The sequence below is a fragment of the Aulonocara stuartgranti genome (genome assembly GCF_965226115.1).
Source record: "Aulonocara stuartgranti genome assembly, chromosome: 8".
Lineage (NCBI taxonomy): Eukaryota > Metazoa > Chordata > Actinopteri > Cichliformes > Cichlidae > Aulonocara > Aulonocara stuartgranti.
The window spans coordinates 2,111,129-2,130,267 of NC_138959.1; the positions used below are offsets into that span (position 1 = coordinate 2,111,129).

General features: G+C 45.0%; 1 protein-coding gene across 6 annotated transcripts in view; it reads right to left on the bottom strand.

Moving 5' to 3' along the window:
* Window positions 1–19,139, bottom strand: part of grid1b (glutamate receptor, ionotropic, delta 1b) — a 601,213-nt gene that overhangs the window by 249,102 nt on the left and 332,972 nt on the right. For all 6 annotated transcript variants that reach the window (XR_014278519.1, XM_082544624.1, XM_082544623.1 and 3 more), the window contains one exon: window positions 18,678–18,962. Coding sequence is in view for 5 of the 6 variants with exons in the window: in XM_082544624.1 (XP_082400750.1) it covers window positions 18,678–18,962 (285 nt within the window). In the remaining variant the exon portion in view is untranslated. The remainder of the gene's footprint in view (window positions 1–18,677; window positions 18,963–19,139) is intronic.

The following is a 19,139-nucleotide window of genomic DNA, read 5'->3' on the forward strand; positions in this document are numbered from 1 at the left end:
CAACAAGCTGCCCTCCTTCAGAGGTCTGAACACTTTATGCATATTTAGCAGGACGGAAAAGAAGCCAACATGGTGTCTCTGCCGCTCATCCTTCTCCCATTTATTAATGTCACACATTGCAGCTAAAATACAGACAGACAACACGCAGCAGGGAAACGTCAGTGAACCCAGAGCCAGTATTTTAAGGTAGTATCTGAGCTGTCTTCACTTGATCTCGCTGTTACTGAATAAATGAGAGGCGATAGAAAGAGAAATAAATCAGGCATAGAAGCACTCTTCCCATCTCTCAGTATAATTCCTCGCTCCTGCTCGCTCTGGTCATCTTGTCCCTCTCGATCTGCATCAGACCATCGGGGAACTGCGTCTGTTCGTGCAGAAGGCGAGTCATGATGCTGGGCTACAGCTTGAGAACCTCCATCGCCTTAAAATTTCCACAGCTGATGGTTTAGCTGTAGGAAGAAAAAGAGGCTTTTTTCCTCCATTCAGAGTTAAAACACTGGAAATGATTTGTTTCTGTCTGACATCATCCCAAATACAACAGACCCCAAAACACGCATGCTACCTTACTTTTGAATAGATGTGTCCTAAAATGCTATCCAGCTACTTTTATTAACCCTGTTCATGTGCAGCACATCTTTGTTGGTACAGTGACGTTAGGGATCATGTTTTCACAGCAACGCTGGTGCTTCGAGATGATAAAATGGGACTGAGATGGAGTCAGGCTGCTTCGGTCTTCAGTATCAGATTGAATGGCATCACTTCTGAAGTTGCAATATGCACTAATACAGCAATTAATTGTCACAAACAGGTGAAAAAATGCAAATCTGTTGCTAGTTGCATAGAGAAAAATGAACAATAACTGCTTGCATTCAGAGTCAGAACAAAACAAATTCCTCAACAGTGACGTTTAGCTGCATGATGGATATTTACCGGTAAAATTATAGATGAGTCTATTATCAGAAGCGCTGCAGATGCAGTCATTGGTGCAGACGAACTCAAAGTGATGCTAGCAACCTGTTTGTAAGCCGGATCATCATTATCTGCAAATGTCTGCCCGTCTGTCTGAGAGTGATCGCAGTCTCTTTGTTGTCCACAGGTTGAGTATTTCACAAAGGTTGCTCTCCTATTTTTACTGTAGTGTCGCAGCCGTGAGCGAACATTTTGAAACTCTGCTGTGGGCATTGCTCTACTTTTTTTTTTTACGTTAGCTAGTCTGCAAACTTCTAATTCAACTGAACCTCATCGTTCCTCTTTCACATGGATGCCCGGAGTTATAAAACTCATCATGCATCATGTCTGCGAAGGTTCTCAGTCATCCAGGTCATCGTAGTCTAAGGAGCTTGGAAAGAAAAGTGTCTGGACTTCTTTAAGTTTCCTTGAAGATGTTTCATCAGAGAAGCTTCATTTCTAAGAGCAACTGGGGGAGATTCTCGGACTTTAAGCCCTGTGGGAGTGTCCCCCCAACAGGGTCATGGATGGGGCGGCAGCATCTCTGCTGGGGACAGGAAGAGATTGAACAGGGTGATCCGAAGGGCCAGCTCTGTTCTAGGATGCCCTCTGGACCCAGTGGAGGTGGTGAGTGACAGGAGAACGGCGGCTAAGCTGTCATCCCTGATGGACAACATCTCCCACCCCATGCAGCAGACTGTGACAGCACTGAGCAGCTCCTTCAGTGGGAGACTGCGGCACCCACGGTGTGGGACGGAGAGATTTCGCAGGTCTTTCCTCCCCACTGCTGTCAGACTCCATAATAAAGACTTTAACTGATCAAGCACACACATCCATACATATGCAATAATACTAAGTGCAATAATCCTTTCTGTCATCGTTGTATTTTTACTCAGTTGTATATAGTATTTGTATTTGTATTCTATTTTTATCTTATTGTATATTCATTTTATTTTATTCTACTGTATATAGTATTTTATTCTATTCTGTACAGCTGTGTACTGTATTTATTCTTATTGTATTCTAATTTTTGCCTCATAACTTTTGCACTGTCCACTTCCTGCTGTGACAAAACAAATTTCCCACGTGTGGGACTAATAAAGGTTATCTTATCTTATCTTATCTTATCTTATCTTATCTTACCATCCACTGATTAAGATTCATTCACTGAAAGCTGGGCCATCACAAAAGGCAGGGCATTTCCTTTAAGACGACGGGTAAAATTAATTTAGCGATTGTTTCAACTCTGACTCAACACTGTGCTCAGGAGGACTTCGACAGTCAGCAGGGGATTCGGCTCAAGGATGACTCCAGGGGTCTCGCTTTTCATGCCTTCAAAGAAAAATCATTCTTTTATCTCCTTACCTTTTTCCCCTAAGTCTAAAAATCAAGGTGAAATATGTGAAAAACAGCTGCTGCACCAATGAATAATACCCATCATGAGGTTTTCTTGAAGATGTGTGCTGAACCTTGGACAGATATTTTTGACGAACCGTGTCGGAATAAAATTAGAACTACTTTTAAAGCCACCGACTCTTTCAAGGCCTTACTTTTCCTCAAGGCTACGACTTCTAATAAATTACAGAAAATATTTGAAACTGTTTATTTTATACAAGGCGGAAAACTAATTTGACTTTTGGTGATGTGGGCAAGAGAATAAGACCAACAAGCTCATCTTGTAAACATGCGTCCAAAGATCCCACAGTCAGTCCTGCTCCCAACAACACTCTCTATCAAATTAGAGACTACAACAGAGGACTGGAAGCAATTTACATTGACATTTGGCTGACATTGCTGCCCCGAGATTACAACAAGTAAAGGACGCAAGAGTCAAAGTTTCTTAAGAATCTATTACATGCAGTGGTGAGAAAAAGTGTTCGCCTCCTTCATGATTTCCCGTTTTTTCAGATCATCAAACATTATATTTAAATATTAGACAAAGATAACTCGACTAAACACAAAATGCAGTTTCTAAGTGAAGGTGTGTACTATTAAGTGTGAAAAAGTGATTGTGCCTAAACAATAACAGGTTGGGCCATTCAGAGGTGGACTTGATGCTGTGTTTGGGTCATTGTGCTGCTGCAGAACCCAAATGCCTCAGACTAGATTGCAGGTCTGGGGCATTCAGGCGTGTCAGAAGGTCAGAAGATGCTCAGAGCACATATTGATACCTTACTAATGCTTAATAAACTAAAGAAAATGACTGACTGTACATTTAATGTTAGAACAAAACCCTTATTGCACTGAGCATACATAGTAGATTAATTTTAATCTTCCCCACAGAGCTTCTTACTGAGTCAAACAATCCAAGTGTGGTGAGCAGGGATGCAGTAAGCTGCCATAGATGTGCACAGTACACAAGCTAGCAACTAGCTGCAAGACTAATATACCTAAAAGCTAAATGTTCTCATTTAGTTTGTAGAGACAGATTTTGGTTCACTTTTGTGTAAAAAAAAAGGAAAAAAAATAAGAAAAAAGAAAGAAAAAGAGGAAAAAGCTGCAACTTTACAAATTCATCAGAGTAAACCAAATATTTGTGGCTAACACAAGAGCCTGGGATATTTAAACTCCATTGATTCATGCAGCAGCTTTAGACCCAAAACTCAGTTTCCTGCTCGCTCTTGGCCCCAGTGCATGATGGTCACGTTGTCTGAGGAAAGGAGCGATACAATTGTGAGGTTCCCAAACTAAAACCAGAAACCTTTCTCACCTCAGCTACACCATGAGATCAAAATCAGGGTCAAAGCCCGGGGCAGTGTTAGTGAACACATACTATGCTTGACATCGTGGCAAAGACACAGCTCTCACTTTGGTTAGACAAGGACCAGATGGCTACTAACTGCAGTCTTACTAACCTAACCTGGTAAACGGCTGCCTGAGGGCTAAATCACATGTGGCCCGCCTCGTCATACTCTCACGGTCGTCTGATTAGAAGAAGAGAAACTGTGTTTGCACAGCTGCGCACGGATGTTGCTGTCTAAAACTTCATTAGCATCGGGATAGCCGGATTCACGACATGCAGAGCCACGTGTATGAGGGGCGGGGCTTTGACAAGCCGCCCGCTGGAACAGACCACCGTGGCAGCGTCAGGTATCAAAGAGCTTTGTGTTATCACGGAGAAACACCCTGTGACCTTGCCTTTCTTCTCGCAACGCTGCCATCAGCAGCCAATTAGAGCACATCTTAACAGAGACATCAAAAGGATGAGAGGACATCAGTGGACTACATATGGAGACAGCAGGTGTCCACACAATATGACTCCAAAGCATGCGGGCCTGCACAACGCCTTATTAATTAATGACTACAATATACACAGCAGGACTTCAAACAGTTTCACTCACACCAATTGAAAGAACTGAGGTTAAAAAGGACGGCAGCACGCCGGGTTCCTTTTGTTGGACAACCACGTCTTTAACGGCACTGATGGAGACTTCGTTTTATTACCGAAGCTGCTTCGATGCTCTCAGAGTTACACAAGCAACGCAGGAAGAACAGGACTTTCAAGGCTTTTGGAGGTTTAATGTTATAAAAAATATTTCAGCATGAATTGGACTCAAACAGAAGGACCGTTGTGTTTCCAGTGTAGCCACGACAGGCCGAGAGCTAACAAGCTAAGAGCCAATGAGCCATTGTCTAACAGCGTTTTGTCTTGGCTTGTGCAGCCTTAAATATGTATGAAGCAACACGAGGTTCTCTCTAAGTGGCTTTCAGACCGGTTTAATCCTCTTGGAGAGTTTAGCCCAATGAGGGGTGAACAGGGGCCATTTTAAAGTGCAGTTAAATTGACAGAGAAGCATCCATTCATTTCCTTTGTAATTAAAAGAAAATCACAGAGGCCAAGAGAAGGACTGCCAAACAGAAGCGATGGACTGAAAGCAGAGAGACGCACTAAATGGCTTATTATTTAATGGATGTAACAGTTTAGGCAGATCAGACACATGAGAGGTTAAGCACTCAGACCGGCTGGCAGAAGTTCACCATTATCAGAAACTTACACACTTGCAGGCCCTGCAGCCTTTGTTCATTGTTTGCAGGAAGATGAAAATGGTTCTAATGCGAGTATTAGCCTAATAATATTACTGTACAACATACGGGACTCAGATCTGATGTGCTCGAACTGTTTCTGTTCATCTTTACAGACAAAGGAAATTGTTTGAACACGGATAATGAAATTTCAATATCATGCGGTTTTATAAAGGGATAATCTTTGTCTAAATGAGTCAGTTTTCAAAGCCAAACAATAGATTAATGACTCATTTTATTCTCAAAACATTTACTCCTCTTCTTCCTCTCACAAAATAATCTCTCTTTATTCCAAACACAGCTTCTTCCTACAGTGTTTCTGCATAAAACGCAGGCTGACGTCTCCCTTTGGTTTGGATCCCAACTTTATTTACACAGCGCAAAATCAAAACAACCGCCCCAAGGTGCTTTATACTGTAAGGTCGACCCTACAATAATACATACAGAGAAAACCCAACAATCATATGACCCCCTGTGAGCAGCACTTTGGTGACAGTGGGAAGGAAAAACTCCCTTTTAACAGGAAGAAACCTCTGGCAGGACCAGGCTCAGGGAGGGGCGGGGCCATCTACTGTGATTGGTTGGGGTGAGAGAAGGAAGACAGGATAAAGACATGCTGTGGAAGAGAGACAGAGATTTTCCCAGTAAGAGTTTTGTGTGGGAATAAGCATTATTTCCCTTTCTGTCACATTTCTTCACCCCTGAAAAATCACTCCTTTTGGTTCGGTTTAAAAGCTAATAAATGTGCAAATAACCAAAATGACTTTTTGGTCAGTTTATCAATGATCTCAAACACACTCAGTCATCACAATATCCAATAAAGCCAGTTAAATCTGAGGGATCGACATCAGTTTAGAAGCACGGACCATCGTCAGCTGCTTCGGTGCAAACAAGTGACCACAGGTGCACCTGAGAGGCAACAACCCACAAAGGGATTGTTTTAGCAGGTGGTGTCCACAGAGCACTGCCCTCACGTTAACCCTTCTGAGTGATTCTTCTCCAGCTTTGCTTTCTGTTGCTGCTTTTCTCGAGACCTGCAGGCTGCACAGGAAGTCCAGCGCCCCCAGGATGGCGCGTCCATACATGCTGTGTCTCCCGGGACAGTCTTAAGAGTACGTATGAGATACTGGGAGATGGTGAGGAGAGGACGGGGGTGTAGAACCCAGCAACAGGACCAGTATGTTCCTCTGTGTGAGGAGGAACAGGACGAGCACTGCCAGAGCCGGACACGATGACTTCTAAAGACAGTGCAACGATAGCAGGAGTGAGTGCGAGTGGTCGTCTGTCTCTCTGCGTTAGCTGTTTGATAGACTGCTGCCCCACCATTCACCCTCTGATATCTGGGATAGGCTCACAGGACAATACCCTGCCTATTTCAGTGTTTCCCCCTGATGATGATGATTCCATATGGAAAACAAAAAGAAAGTACAAGCCATTTTATTTTCTGAGCATGTGAAGCAAAGGAAGGATGTGGACTGAGACGAGCTGAAAACACTTGCTGTGAAATCTTCAAAGCTTGTTTTGACTCGATGAAGCTGAGGCAGTGAAGGCTGAGCAGTAACCACAACCTGCTCACTGCTTTGGTTTAGTCCTTTAATTTAATGCAAAGTATGGATGAAGCACACAGAAGAATTCGCACAGCCACACAGGTTTAAGCGAGAGCGCACTCGGTATGCAAACAAGCTGTACGAGGAGGCCGAGACATAAATGCATCCTAACAGCGATGGGCCTCGGGCGCAGCTTTCTTCACGCTGTCTGGAGCTAATCCCCCACTCTACCCTTTTCACCTCTCTCTAATTTACTGCGCTCTCTCTTTCCTCTCCTCGTTCCTCCCGGTAACTCCGCATTTGAATATTTTATACTTTAATCATTTTCATTTTAATCTGATTCTTTTCAGGCACTTTTGCTTGGATAGAGAGCTCAGTACTCTGGAGAGCTGCGGTTCATCTGATCATTCTTGTCAGTGATGAAACATTCATAAAATGTCAACAGAAGTGCGCAGTATGGTTCAGTCGCACGGCGCCGCGGCACAATGAAAACACGAGCCGCCATCGCCTTGAATCCACTGAAGAGGAAACACGCTGACTGTTAACGCTCACTTTCCTGCTCCGTTTGTGAAGAGCAAACACACTGTCATTCATTTACTGTTTGTACAGATGAGGCTGGTGTCATTTTACCTTCTGTTTTTAAATCAAGAGCCACATAAAGCCTGCAACACCACTGAGTGACGCTGAGTTCATGTTCTCTTTGTCTTTTTTTGTTTATTTAAATTTCAAAGCCAATAATGTATTAATCTGTCAGCCAGTGTCCCCTCAGTGGTGCTGTCATAGTTAGGTAATATTTATGTGACTAGTTCAGTGTGGGGTCATTTAGAGAGAATAAAGGACAACAAAGTCACAAAATCCACCAATCAGGAGTTACCGGGGCAATAAAGAAAAGATCTGATAACAGATGAAACCTGGTGGTCACTGTGTGGTACTGCAGGTCAAACAAAGCAGGGAGGGATTTTAATGCTGATGAGTTTCGAGGTTGTTTCGTACGGAGCCCCGCAGCGGACATGGGAGAAAAAAAAATTAAGACGGACTTTTGCAAACTCGGGTTCTCGCAAAAGTTTTAGCCGCATTCTTCGGCCTTCGACCTCCCGTTAGCTTCGAGCTAACGGGAGGTCGAGTCCTACTACAGCCGGGAGGAACACCGCTTTCCCGGCACATCGTGCCTCGACCTCCCGGTCGGCTTCGAGCCGGCGTCCGAAGAATGCGGCTAAAACTTTTGCGAGATCCCGAGTTTGTTTTGCGAGATCTCGCAAAAGTCCGTCTTAATTTTTTTTTCTCCCATGTCCCCTGCGGGGCTCCGTAGTTTCGGACACATGCAAATCATTTTCCTTTCCCACAGATTGTACACTTTCACACGTGAACCTCAGACAGTCTCCATGCTCGATGTTGTGGCTCAGAGGCCCAAGGACGAGCCTGACTTTGGACAATAATGGAGATTTACAGCACAGACAAATGAGCTACATCATACTTCTCTGTAGGATTATAGTGTTGCTGATTTTGTTTGTGTAATGGGATATGCTGATAAGAAGAAAACATAACGCCATCTGACTTATTATTTAAGTGTGCCAGTCAGCATTTTTGCTGCTGTACAGCTGCCTCGTCTTGTCTTTGCTGCAAATAAGCCGTAACATTAATGTGCAGCTTGTTCCTCTTTGCTGATCTCCATCCTGTAAATGATTACAAAGCCTGGAGAACAGCAAAGCAACAAATCAGTGTTGTACCAACTTCAGCCGCTACTCTCAGTGCTGTGTTTTTATACTGTGCAGCGCTCCGTGGAAAGACAGGGTGGCTGTCAGAGTGATGAGCACACAGAGGATGAATGCATGTGGAAAACTGAGGGGACAAAAATGATACTGAGATGTGAAAGTCCACACATGTGGGCTCAGGATGAGCCTCACAGTTGTTAATGCAAGTGCAGCCAATGAGAGTCAACATCACCAGTCAAGCCAGATGCTGCCAGTCGGGTTAGTTTAAACAGTGGCCAGGTGAAGTCATCCGCGTGAAGCACAGGTAGAGGTCTATTTTATCCACAGTGCTCCATCGACTCTGCAGTAATGACTGAAATGTGTCTGAATGTCTTTTAGGACCTCAGTAAGTCCGTTTTTCATCTTTTTGAACCGTTAGCCGAGGTTTCACTTTATATTTAGCATCTCGTTTTGAGCGGCGGTCCACGGGGAATGTTTTTTATGCTACCTCAATTACAGAAACTGCTTTTGGAAATGAGCTCGAGTCTCCTCTCTCCTTTCCTCTGGCCAGCAGCTTGTGTGGCCCCGTGAAATACTTTCCACAATTTATTGGCCTCTATCGGAGGTGTTTTACACTGGAAAAGAAAAGAAGAGGTGAGTGTGCTTATTTACCCTCCCACACACACGTACGCTCTCTGGCCTCTGTCGATATCTTTATCAGCGTTTCTCTGCGGGACGGCCGTCTGTTCCGCCTGACAGCTGCCTCTGATTAGGTGTTGATGAAAAACACAGTTTCCCAGAGCGCACTGCAGCTCGGCTGTCCATCCGTGCGCTTGGCCAGCCGGTGTGCGGCCAGCGTGACATTTGGAGTCTGCAGCTTTGATGCGCCTGAGCTGCTGCGTCACGCTCAGTGAAGCCATGCAACGCCGGTCATATTGATACCCACGTAGAAGGGCAGAAATCAATCGTCCACTCTTGTGCTGTGTGTGTGTGTCTTTATCTCCACATCCTTTCTTCTGCCAGCAGCAGGGCTTTAGAGAACCTGCAATACCCCATTTTTCAGGTCGTTACTCTGAATTTGAGAAATAGAAACTCTGACATGTTGCACTCGTTCACCCCGTGGTGGTAAATGCTGGATAAACTCTCGAGGTCAAGGCAACTTTCAATAAGTCAGATGCTATTTGGATACACTGGTTGAATAAATCCTAATGATTTCATTGACCTCTGACCTTTTCTTAAGCATCGCCCTCGCAGGAGTGTCAATCTCCCACAAAGTACTTCTCACTGATGAATAACCCCATGACCCTCCTCGCTCTGCAGCGGCTGGAACATGTAGTCTTTTCATCATTCCTCTGTCGATGAAGACGCTCTCCCTTTTAAAGACGCTGCTGATTAAACTCGAGCAAACATGCGTAACCGCAGAGAAGAAGTGTGAAATTCCTCAGGAGTTTAGTGGAAGCAGACGCCGTACGACGCTGGTAAAGAAATAACGCCTTCTTTCACTTTGAAGGTATCGGAGCAGAATAAAACACAGTAAAGCAGAAAGATTATTATTGTGATAGAGGTGAGGTGCTGAGGCACATGACTGACATCACTGCTGTGAAACTGGGCGTGGGGTTTAGGGCGAGCTCACCAAACTAACCATGTAGTTGCTTCCTAAAAATCTTTTCCTGTGACGAGACATTTCTGTCCTGATTGAGTGATGCTTCATCCACGGGGCCACTGTGGCCTTTACGGTCAAGCAAATGGACCAACACGGTGGGAAACAAAGCAATGAAGGACAAAACGAGGTGACATCGATTTGAAGATATGACGTCTCTGGTTGTTAGCGCCGCGGCCTCACAGGTAGAAGCTGCGGTAAATGATCAGACATGAATGATGATGTCAGATGATGACGCCTCTCTGTGTTTCATTACGTTCTGGACACCAATCATATGACCCCCTATGAACAAGCACTTTGGCAACAGTGGGGAGGAAAAACTCCCTTTTAACAGGAAGAAACTTCCAGCAGAACCAGGCTCAGGGAGGGTGAGAGAAGGATGACAGGATAAAGACATGCTGTGGAAGCGAGCCAGAGATTAACAATAACTAACGATTCACTGTCTATAAACACAGAGTGAGTGAAGAAGAAGCACTCGGTGCATCATGGGAAGCCCCCACGCCCTCACGCTGTTTGCAGTCCCCACAGCGGCTCAGACCAGACCAACTTCATTTCTGCGTTGGCTTCCAAACGTGGCCACCAGTGGAGAAGTTTAGGCTGCTGCTGCAGAGCCTTCACAGCAGCCTCAGCTTCTGGAGAAATCTCCAGCAGGGAATTCATCTGGCTCCTCGCATCATGCTGGAAGCTCCGGGCTGGCCACTGCAGCTCACGATGAGGAGCAGAAGATCCCCGAGGAAGTTTTGTGGGAGGGAAGTGAAACTGTGAACACATGCCCAGCTGCACATTTGCACTGAAGCTACGAGGGAAACGATGTCAACACCGCACGGCTGCGCTAATATTTGTTTTAAGAAATGTCTCCCACACAGACTCAACTTTATTATGTGTTGATAAAACGTTGCAATTTGTAAAAACGTGCAGGGACGTTCCATTAAATTACAGGAGAATTATGCTGTAAGTCGCAGGCTGTGTTATAAAATATTAACGTAAATGTTAAGAATACGGAAATGAAGACATCTGAGGAAATACAGGAGGTGAAGTATGTGCAGGTAAAATAATAACAGATAAACCAGTCTAGTTAAATATTAATGCAATAAAAACCTACAGAAAACAGCTTCAGCACTAACTTACATCAATAAATAAAAAATTAATAGGATGTAAAAAATGATTTTTAAATGATGAAATTTGAAAACGTTGGGTGGATGCAGTTACCCAGCAGGAGCACAGGAGATGAGGATGCTGCCTGAGTGCAGTGGGATTATTAAAAACTCATCAGGAGACTAATAACCTTTAATTATTCATTTTCACTGAGATCTTCTACCTGTTTTATGTTTATTTGCTCCCCGTGTTGCAGCAGTCATCTGTGCCCAAGAATACTCAGAAAAAGAGAGACCTGGTGCCAGGAGAATAACCTCCTCCTAAACGTCAGCAAGACTAAGGAGCTGATCGTGGACTTCACTACAAAGCAGGCGAGGAATTACAAACCCCTCATCATCAGTGGCACGCCAGTGGAGAGAGTGGACAGTTTCCGATACCTGGGTGTCCACATCACTCAGGACCTTTCATGGTCCTGTCACATCAACACCCTGGTTAAGAAAGCCCGTCAGCGTCTCTTCTTCCTCAGAAGACTTAGAGACTTCCATCTGCCACTGAAGGTGCTCAAGAACTTCTACTCCTGCACCATCGAGAGCGTCCTGACAAACATCTGGCAAACATCTGCACCTGGTTTGGGAACAGCACCAAGCAGGACAGATGAGATCTGCAAAGGGTGGTGCGCTCGGCCGAACGCATCATTCAATCAGAGCTCCCTGACCTGCTGTCCATCTACACCAAGCGGTGCAAGTCCAAAGCTAGGAAGATTATGATGGACCTCTCCCATCCCAACAATGGACTCTTCTCACTGTTGAGGTCTGGGAAGCGCTTCCGCTCCCTTAAGGCCAAAACAGAGAGAATGAGGAGGAGCTTCTTCCCCCAGGCTATTCGGGGCCTGAACCAGGTGTAGGACTGGACTCTCCCACACATCACCACACGCACCACCACACATTTCCTATAATCCTATAATTCCTATAATTTATAATCTTTATAATCTTTATAATCTCTTCTGCTATTTGCACATTCTTTACTGTAAATTCCTAAGTTAATTTGTACATTTTTGTAGTAAATTGTAAATATTGTAAAACTTTTCTTCTGTCATTTAATGGTCGGGCATTGTACAGCTACAAGCATTTCACCCCCATGTCATACTGTGTATGGTTGTGTGTGTGACAAATAAAATTTGAATTTGAATTTGAAAAAAACGACTCCCAGCTATCAAAAATAAAAAGTGCACGATGTCTTCTCTTTATTCTGGCTCATGAAGGGCGATTCTTCCACCACGCAGCGTCCTACCACGGCTACGTTTGTGCTGCGAGGCAGCAAACGTCTTACTTATCGCCCTTTAGGACAAAATTGCACCAGAGACGTTTTTTTGAGCTCCGAGGCTTCGGATGGATGAAAAAGTAAAAAAGCGAGGGCGGAAGGAGGCGAGCCAAGGAGCTTCTTTAATCATCATCACGGCCGACTGACAGTCCCGGACGGTCGGTGCGGACTCGGCCAGACAAGCGAACCAAAAAGCCCATCTGCTCCTCGTATCCCTCAACGATGAGCCTCTAATCTGAATAAATGGGCCTCCTCTGCTCGGCTCGCGCTCGTAATGGCCTCGCACGTCACGCAGAGCGAGGAGGAAGAGATGAAGACGAAGAGGGGTTAGTAGACTTGTGCACGTGTTCAAAGTTGGCGTCAAAACTCGTCCTCGAACTTCGACGGGGTCGTAGTCTGTTTGTTTCGCCTTTTCTCGCCTTCTTGTTCACTTCCCTCTCTGCTGGACTCGTCCTGCTTTACAGCGCTGCTCATATATTCAGGCGCGATGTTCACCAGCGAAAGACGTTACATGAAATCCATAAAAGGACAGATTTTCAGAGAAACAATGAATGGTTGAGAGAATACAGACTGACAGAAATTAGGGAGGATTAGTATCAACAGGAAAACAAGAGGATCAATACGCGTGTGTGATTAGGTCCAGAGAGCAGGCCTGTCTTTTTCCACGTGTGGCGTAGCAAACCAAATCTGCCCTCTGAAAGGACGATTACGTTTGAATGGAAAACCGATAAAAGCTGGACGGCGATGAGGAATCTGCGCACTGTGAGGAAGCACTACCGACAGAAAACAACGTACCAGCGGCTGAGCAACATTGCGGTCTGGCAAAGCTCACTGGACGTGTGGGCTGAACGTGTGCCAAGTGTCAATTCCACTTTCTTTTAGGCTCAAAAATGGCAGCGTAAACATCAATTTGCTCCGAAATCTTCTGCCAAAATCCATTTTTTCTGAAGGAACGGGCGATGATTACACGTCACGTCCTTGAATTTGCTGTTCACTCATATTTGAAGGTTTTGAAGTCACATCAGAGAGAAAGGAAAAGTCCGCACGGTCCACTTATTGATGTGGCCTCCAGCCGCTGGCCTCTTCTGAGCCAGAGCGCCGCTGGACGCCGCTGACCGTTCACAGCTCTGTGAGCAGCGGCTTGCGTCACTTCCAGGTGAACAGACATAAACCACAAAAGTACGAATGGATCTCTGAGCTTTTCGAATAAACTGAGCAAATAAACCTGCAAAGCCTGAAATCAGCTCATTCATCACAAAAAGTTAACTTAGAAATAAAGACACAAAACACAAAGCGTGAGGCAGACGAGACGCAGCTGAAACCTCGGGCGTGCAAACACTGAATTCAAACCCAGAAACGTCCAGCCGCTGTAACGATGATCGATATGCACACAGCCGCTCCGCACACACTCCGACGCCGCCTCGACTAATTGGTAAGCGGTGCGGTGGGATCACGCAGCGCAGCGTGTCTCCGCCACACCAAACACCGAAAACATTCAGTGTTGTCTCACTTAAAAGATCCTCCACAGGCTGTTCCCAGCTACCTTTGAAGTGAGCTCTTCACTTCCATTTAACAACTGAATAAACAGCAAACAGGCCGATTAAAGAGCTGCGAGCTGCTGTGTCATTGACACAATTAAAGATTCATTTACAGAGGATTGTAAAGACGCTTTTATGACACTGAATCTGTGGATGGGAAACATCACACTGTCACATCTGTCAACACGTTACGTCTGAAGCCGGCAGAGCTCAGAGTGAACGTTATCATCCAGTCTAATCTTTCATGTTTCATTTACTAAAGTTTGAGCTCACAGCGCTGCCGTGTCATGTCTCTGCATCCTCGACATCCACAACCCGTGCACGGCCACCAAAACAGTCACACTGTGTTTATTACAAGTCTGGCCCCTATTTTGGGCCAATCAAAACTCTTACATGACGGTGACTCATCTCATCCATCTGTCGTGAAATAACTGGCTTCTCTCAGAGTGCAGTAAACATGTCTGTCGTGCAGCGCGGCGTATTAGTCAGCTGGCGAGCACCCATTCAAAGCCCGAGCCAGTTAAATAAGAGTTTGGGTCATTACAGGGTCCTCGGAAAACTGTTGTTCCCTGTAATGTTCCCAAAAAGTCTGAGAACAGCTGAATTAGTCTGCTGTTACAGTAAAGGGACAGAGCAGTGCGATTCACAGCTTTGTTCATTCTAAGAACTGCAAGAAGAATCAAATTTCCTCTGTTTTCTTTCCAAGCTGAATTTCTACAACACAAGAGAAAAAACATTTCCGCTCATTTCCAGCTCCATGCTGTTAAACTTAGAGTAGCTTTGCATGATTTCCAGCTCAAACACACCCTGACTCGTTTCACACAGGGCCTTGGTGATGGAGGCGGAGCCTTCTTTGATATCATACGGATCAGACACTGCTATCCATACTTTTCCTTCATGTCGTGGCACAGCGCTGGAGGAAGGACAGAAGCCAGCCTGTGCTATAACGTCATTAAGGCTGGAGTGGAAGCAGCAGGAATTTAAAAGCCTGGATAAATAGATTCAGCCGGCGTGGCTTGGTGCCACTACAGAGGGAGAGAAGAGTGTTTTTGCAATTTTAGCAAAGCACACCTTTACCTCCTCACGTGATGGTAGTTACAACATTCCACGTGAAATGATGCGTCTACTATCAAACATGCTTTCAAATCAGTGAAATCCGAAAGCTTCTCAAACCTTCAGAAACTCTTCGAGGAATCGTTGGGTTGGTTCAGCGAGGAGTGAAAATCCATCAGCTTCTTTCACACAGTTATCCAGCAAGTTATTAACAGGAGAACATGATGCAATTAACTGACAGCTGTCTCCCTGTGTCCTCTCTAAAGTCCAGTTTGGTAAAACAAAAACATCAATGCAGCCCGTTTGTGGTTGAATTGCGCCCATGCTTTTACTCCTTTCTCATGTCTCCAGTCCTCAAGATCTAATGGCTTTCCCAGCTTTTGCTCCCCTTGGAGCTCCGCCTTATTACATTTTGTCACATATAATGTCATCAGCCGGCGTGATCCTCGACAGCTCGTCCATTCGTTCACCTCCTGCAGCCACGGCCAAACTCTGCGCTCGGCACTGACAGCGCTGTTTTGTGAGGGAGTCCCCGCTGACCCGAGCCGGATCAGAGGTTCACTCGGAGCTCTCATCGCTCGACCTGATGCTTGTTCATATCAGAGCTGCAGGGCAGCTTCGCAGCAGAGCACGGCATCCGTTAAATCTGTCCAAAGACCGGGGCTTTTACACCCCCTGACTGTCTTCACTGTTCACAGCAAAAAGCAGAAGAAAAAAACGGAAACACCGGCACATGGCTGGTGGGATTTTGTACTCGTGGCTCTATTTCTTTCAGTTTTTTCCTTTTGTGTGGAAAACTGGAGGACCGGCCCCAACGTTACCGTTCAGGTACTTCGAGCCCCGACGATGGAGTCTGATCAGATTTATTCATCTGATTTATTCTGTTATTTGAATTCTCACATTCATTCCACTATTCAGCCAACTGCAGCAACGCGATCAGCAGAAATGACAACAATGAGCCGAACGCTGCAACATTACAGGGAGAGCAAACAAAATCATAATGAAAACATCAGAGTGCAGCGTCTTCACAAAGTGTCCGGCTGTTACGTGCGCCGTGTTTGCTTTGTGGCGCCGAGCTTTGCTGTGATATGGAAGCTATTAAAAGGAAGAGGCGGCGACAGCTCGTGCTCACTGACAACATTATAAATGATCCACTAATAGTTTTTCACGTCGTCCAGTTGCACGCGGTGCGCTAACTAATGCAGACCTTTCACTCGGAGCAACGTTCAGAGTCACAACCGTGACAGCCATGCTAAGGTTGGGGTGGTTGCACGTGTTGCAGCCTGTGACAGCTCCACGCTCTGCAGGACTTTCTGTATTGAACCCTAACCCTCCCTCCACGATGGGAGGTGTTCCAAACCCAAAGCTGTTGGGACAAATGACTTGCAAATATCATAAAATCATATTTTATATAAAACGGAGAAAACATATTAAATCCTTAAAGTGAAAAAATTTACCGTAATTAGCTGAAAAATGTTCGTCCAGCTGTTTCTTTTTAGCACTACTTCATTTCTGCCCCCATTACATTTATTTTAGATTTTACTGCTTTCATCAAATTCAGCTAATATTTTGTATGAAATATGAGTTTTCTATGTGGTGTTATAAGATCTGACGTTCATGAGATTTGGTAAGCATGGTTGTTATTTACATTTTACAAAGCGTCCCATCTTTTCTGAAGATGCAAAAGTCTGTTAAATCCATTCTTTAGTGGATCGTCTACACCAGGGTCAGCAACCTTTAGCACCCAAAGAGCCGTTTGGACCCAGTTTCCATGGAAAAGAAAACACTGGGAGCTGCAAATACTTTTTGCATCTAAAATGAAGAAAACACTGTTATTGCTTTTTTCCTTTATGCTTTGTATAAACACCTAAAGTGTGTTGCTTGTCAAATCCATGAAGTGCTACAGAGAAAATTTTATTTTATTTATGTAATGAACACATTTTGAACTCTTAAAATTAAAAAGTTTAACTTAAATTATTCATAGACCAAACAAAAGCTGTAGTGAGCCGTCATGCTTGTATCACCTTTGGGATTTCGCAGCCTGTAGCGCAGCCTTGACCTGAATTTTAAAAAATAATTGGAAAAAATCACTCAACTGCTAAAAAAATGAAAAATAAATATTTGCAAAATATCTGAATAAATATTTATTTCACCTGGTTAATGTGTCTGTCGGGGCGTGGTCTGCAGCGCTGCTGACCACCCTGAACCTACCAAGCCAACCAATCACCATCTCTGAGGTCTGTGAAGTTTCTGTATGAGCTAATACTGCAGGTAGTTTTGAAACAGGTATTTGAGAAAGCACGCCTGCAGCTGCGTTACGCTGTGTAGCTGCACGTTTGCCTTTTGGTCTCATTCTTCACTGAGTCGCCGGTTCGTTAATAAAGGATTCAGATCCTGGCCTGCAGTTACTGATGCACTTACTCTAAATCACTCTGGATAAGAGTATCCGAGAAGCTAAATGCCTGCATCTGTCTATATCCTTATATTGTAATTGCCACCATCCTCTATTGATTACACTCAAAAATCCATTGAGCCTAATGTGATTTCATTAAGATACAGTCCAACCGAGCCATTCCAAACAAATCCGGCGGGCAGCAGAGTCGATCTAAAAAAGTTTTTGTTCCAGCATTCTGACGCAGACACATCGAAAATCATTTAAGTAGTCGGGAGTTATTCCTAATGGTTTTCCAATTCTATGTCGACATGCGTCCCATGTGAGTAACGGGAGGTAAATGTTAAACAAAAGCAGAGAGGCTATAGCTGAAAGCAACTTTTGGAAACAGAGTTTTGAACTGAAATCCATTTTTGTTCAGATGAACAAGGTTATTTGTGTTCTTGAAATAAAATGATACCGCCGGCTATAAAGAGATCACACTCTCAAACGTTGCAGCTTGATGCTGTTTGCATTACGAAGCCCAAAAATAGATGGAGTAGCTGTGACTGCCAGAGGGAGCAATCCAGGCACGTATCACACAGTGCAAAAGAGCAGGTTACTCATCAAGGAGCCGTGGCCCCACGCTACGATACTTGGTCTGAGATAGGGCATTAAAGGATCCTCACCGCTGAAACCCAAAGGAGAAACAGGCACCCAGCAGAGTTCAAATACCAACAGCCTCATCTCAGCAGCAGCAAGAAATACAGTCAGACATCTAGAAATAAGACTACCAACAGATTCCAAGAATATAATGCAATGTTTTTGGGGAAAATTCCACTGATGTTTTAGCATTAAGGAGGAAAAATCAGCACATGAAGCTGCAAATCCCACAGCATCGAATCCATCACTGAGGGAAAAGTGCAAATCTTCTCACTGGAAGACTAAACAAGGCTTGCAGAAAGCTGAGAAAGCGAGCCAATTAAAGCTGCCACTGACGCTGGAAGTGGAGAAGTTTGATGTTCTCCACGAGGCTGCAGCTGTTCATATAACCAGCAGCGTTACCACATTTGACAGATTTCAGCAGGATCAGGATCAGTTTGATCCCAAACGAGACCACAGCTTCCAACAGTTCCATTCATGCCCCTAAACCTGGGGTGTCCAACTCCAGGCCTCGAGGGCCGGTGTCCTGCAGGTGTTAGATCTCACCCTGGGTCAGCACACCTGAATCACATGATTAGTTCATTATCAGGCCTCTGGAGAACTTCAGGACATTTAAATCAGCTGTGTTGGATCAAGGACACATCTAAATCCTGTAGGACGACGACCCTCGAGGCCTGGACTTCCCCACCCCTGCTGTAAGCTTTCTGTGTGGCTCAATCAAAGATCATTAACAGGAACTTAAAACGAGATAATCATCCGCTCACTCACCGTACTCGATGTCATAAAACACGATGAACTTCTGCCAGCGCAGCTCCTCCACCAGCGTCAGCATGACGTCGTTGAGGCGTACGGGCGGCCGGGCGGCCAGCGTGTAGCGCTGCCCGCCGGGGCTCGGGTTGAACTGGCAGGCAGTGCGAGGAGATCCTTCGCTGTTCCTCTGGATGTACAGGTGTGGGATGTGCATGGCGTCCGTCAGGGACTGCAGGGCGCTCGCTGAGGCGCAGCCAGTAGAGGTCACCAACGCCAGGATGCCCTGGTTCATCAGCTCACAGGCTGGAAGGGGGGAAGGAAAATGGAAAAGTGAGTTTTGGTAGACAAATTATAAATTATGAACTTATATATTTATAAACTGCAACATAACCAGAAACATTTGAAAATCTGGAGCAACCACAAAGGCTGCAAAGAGTCCCGCAGAAGCCCAGCTCTAATTTTAAAAAATGCCTCCACCTC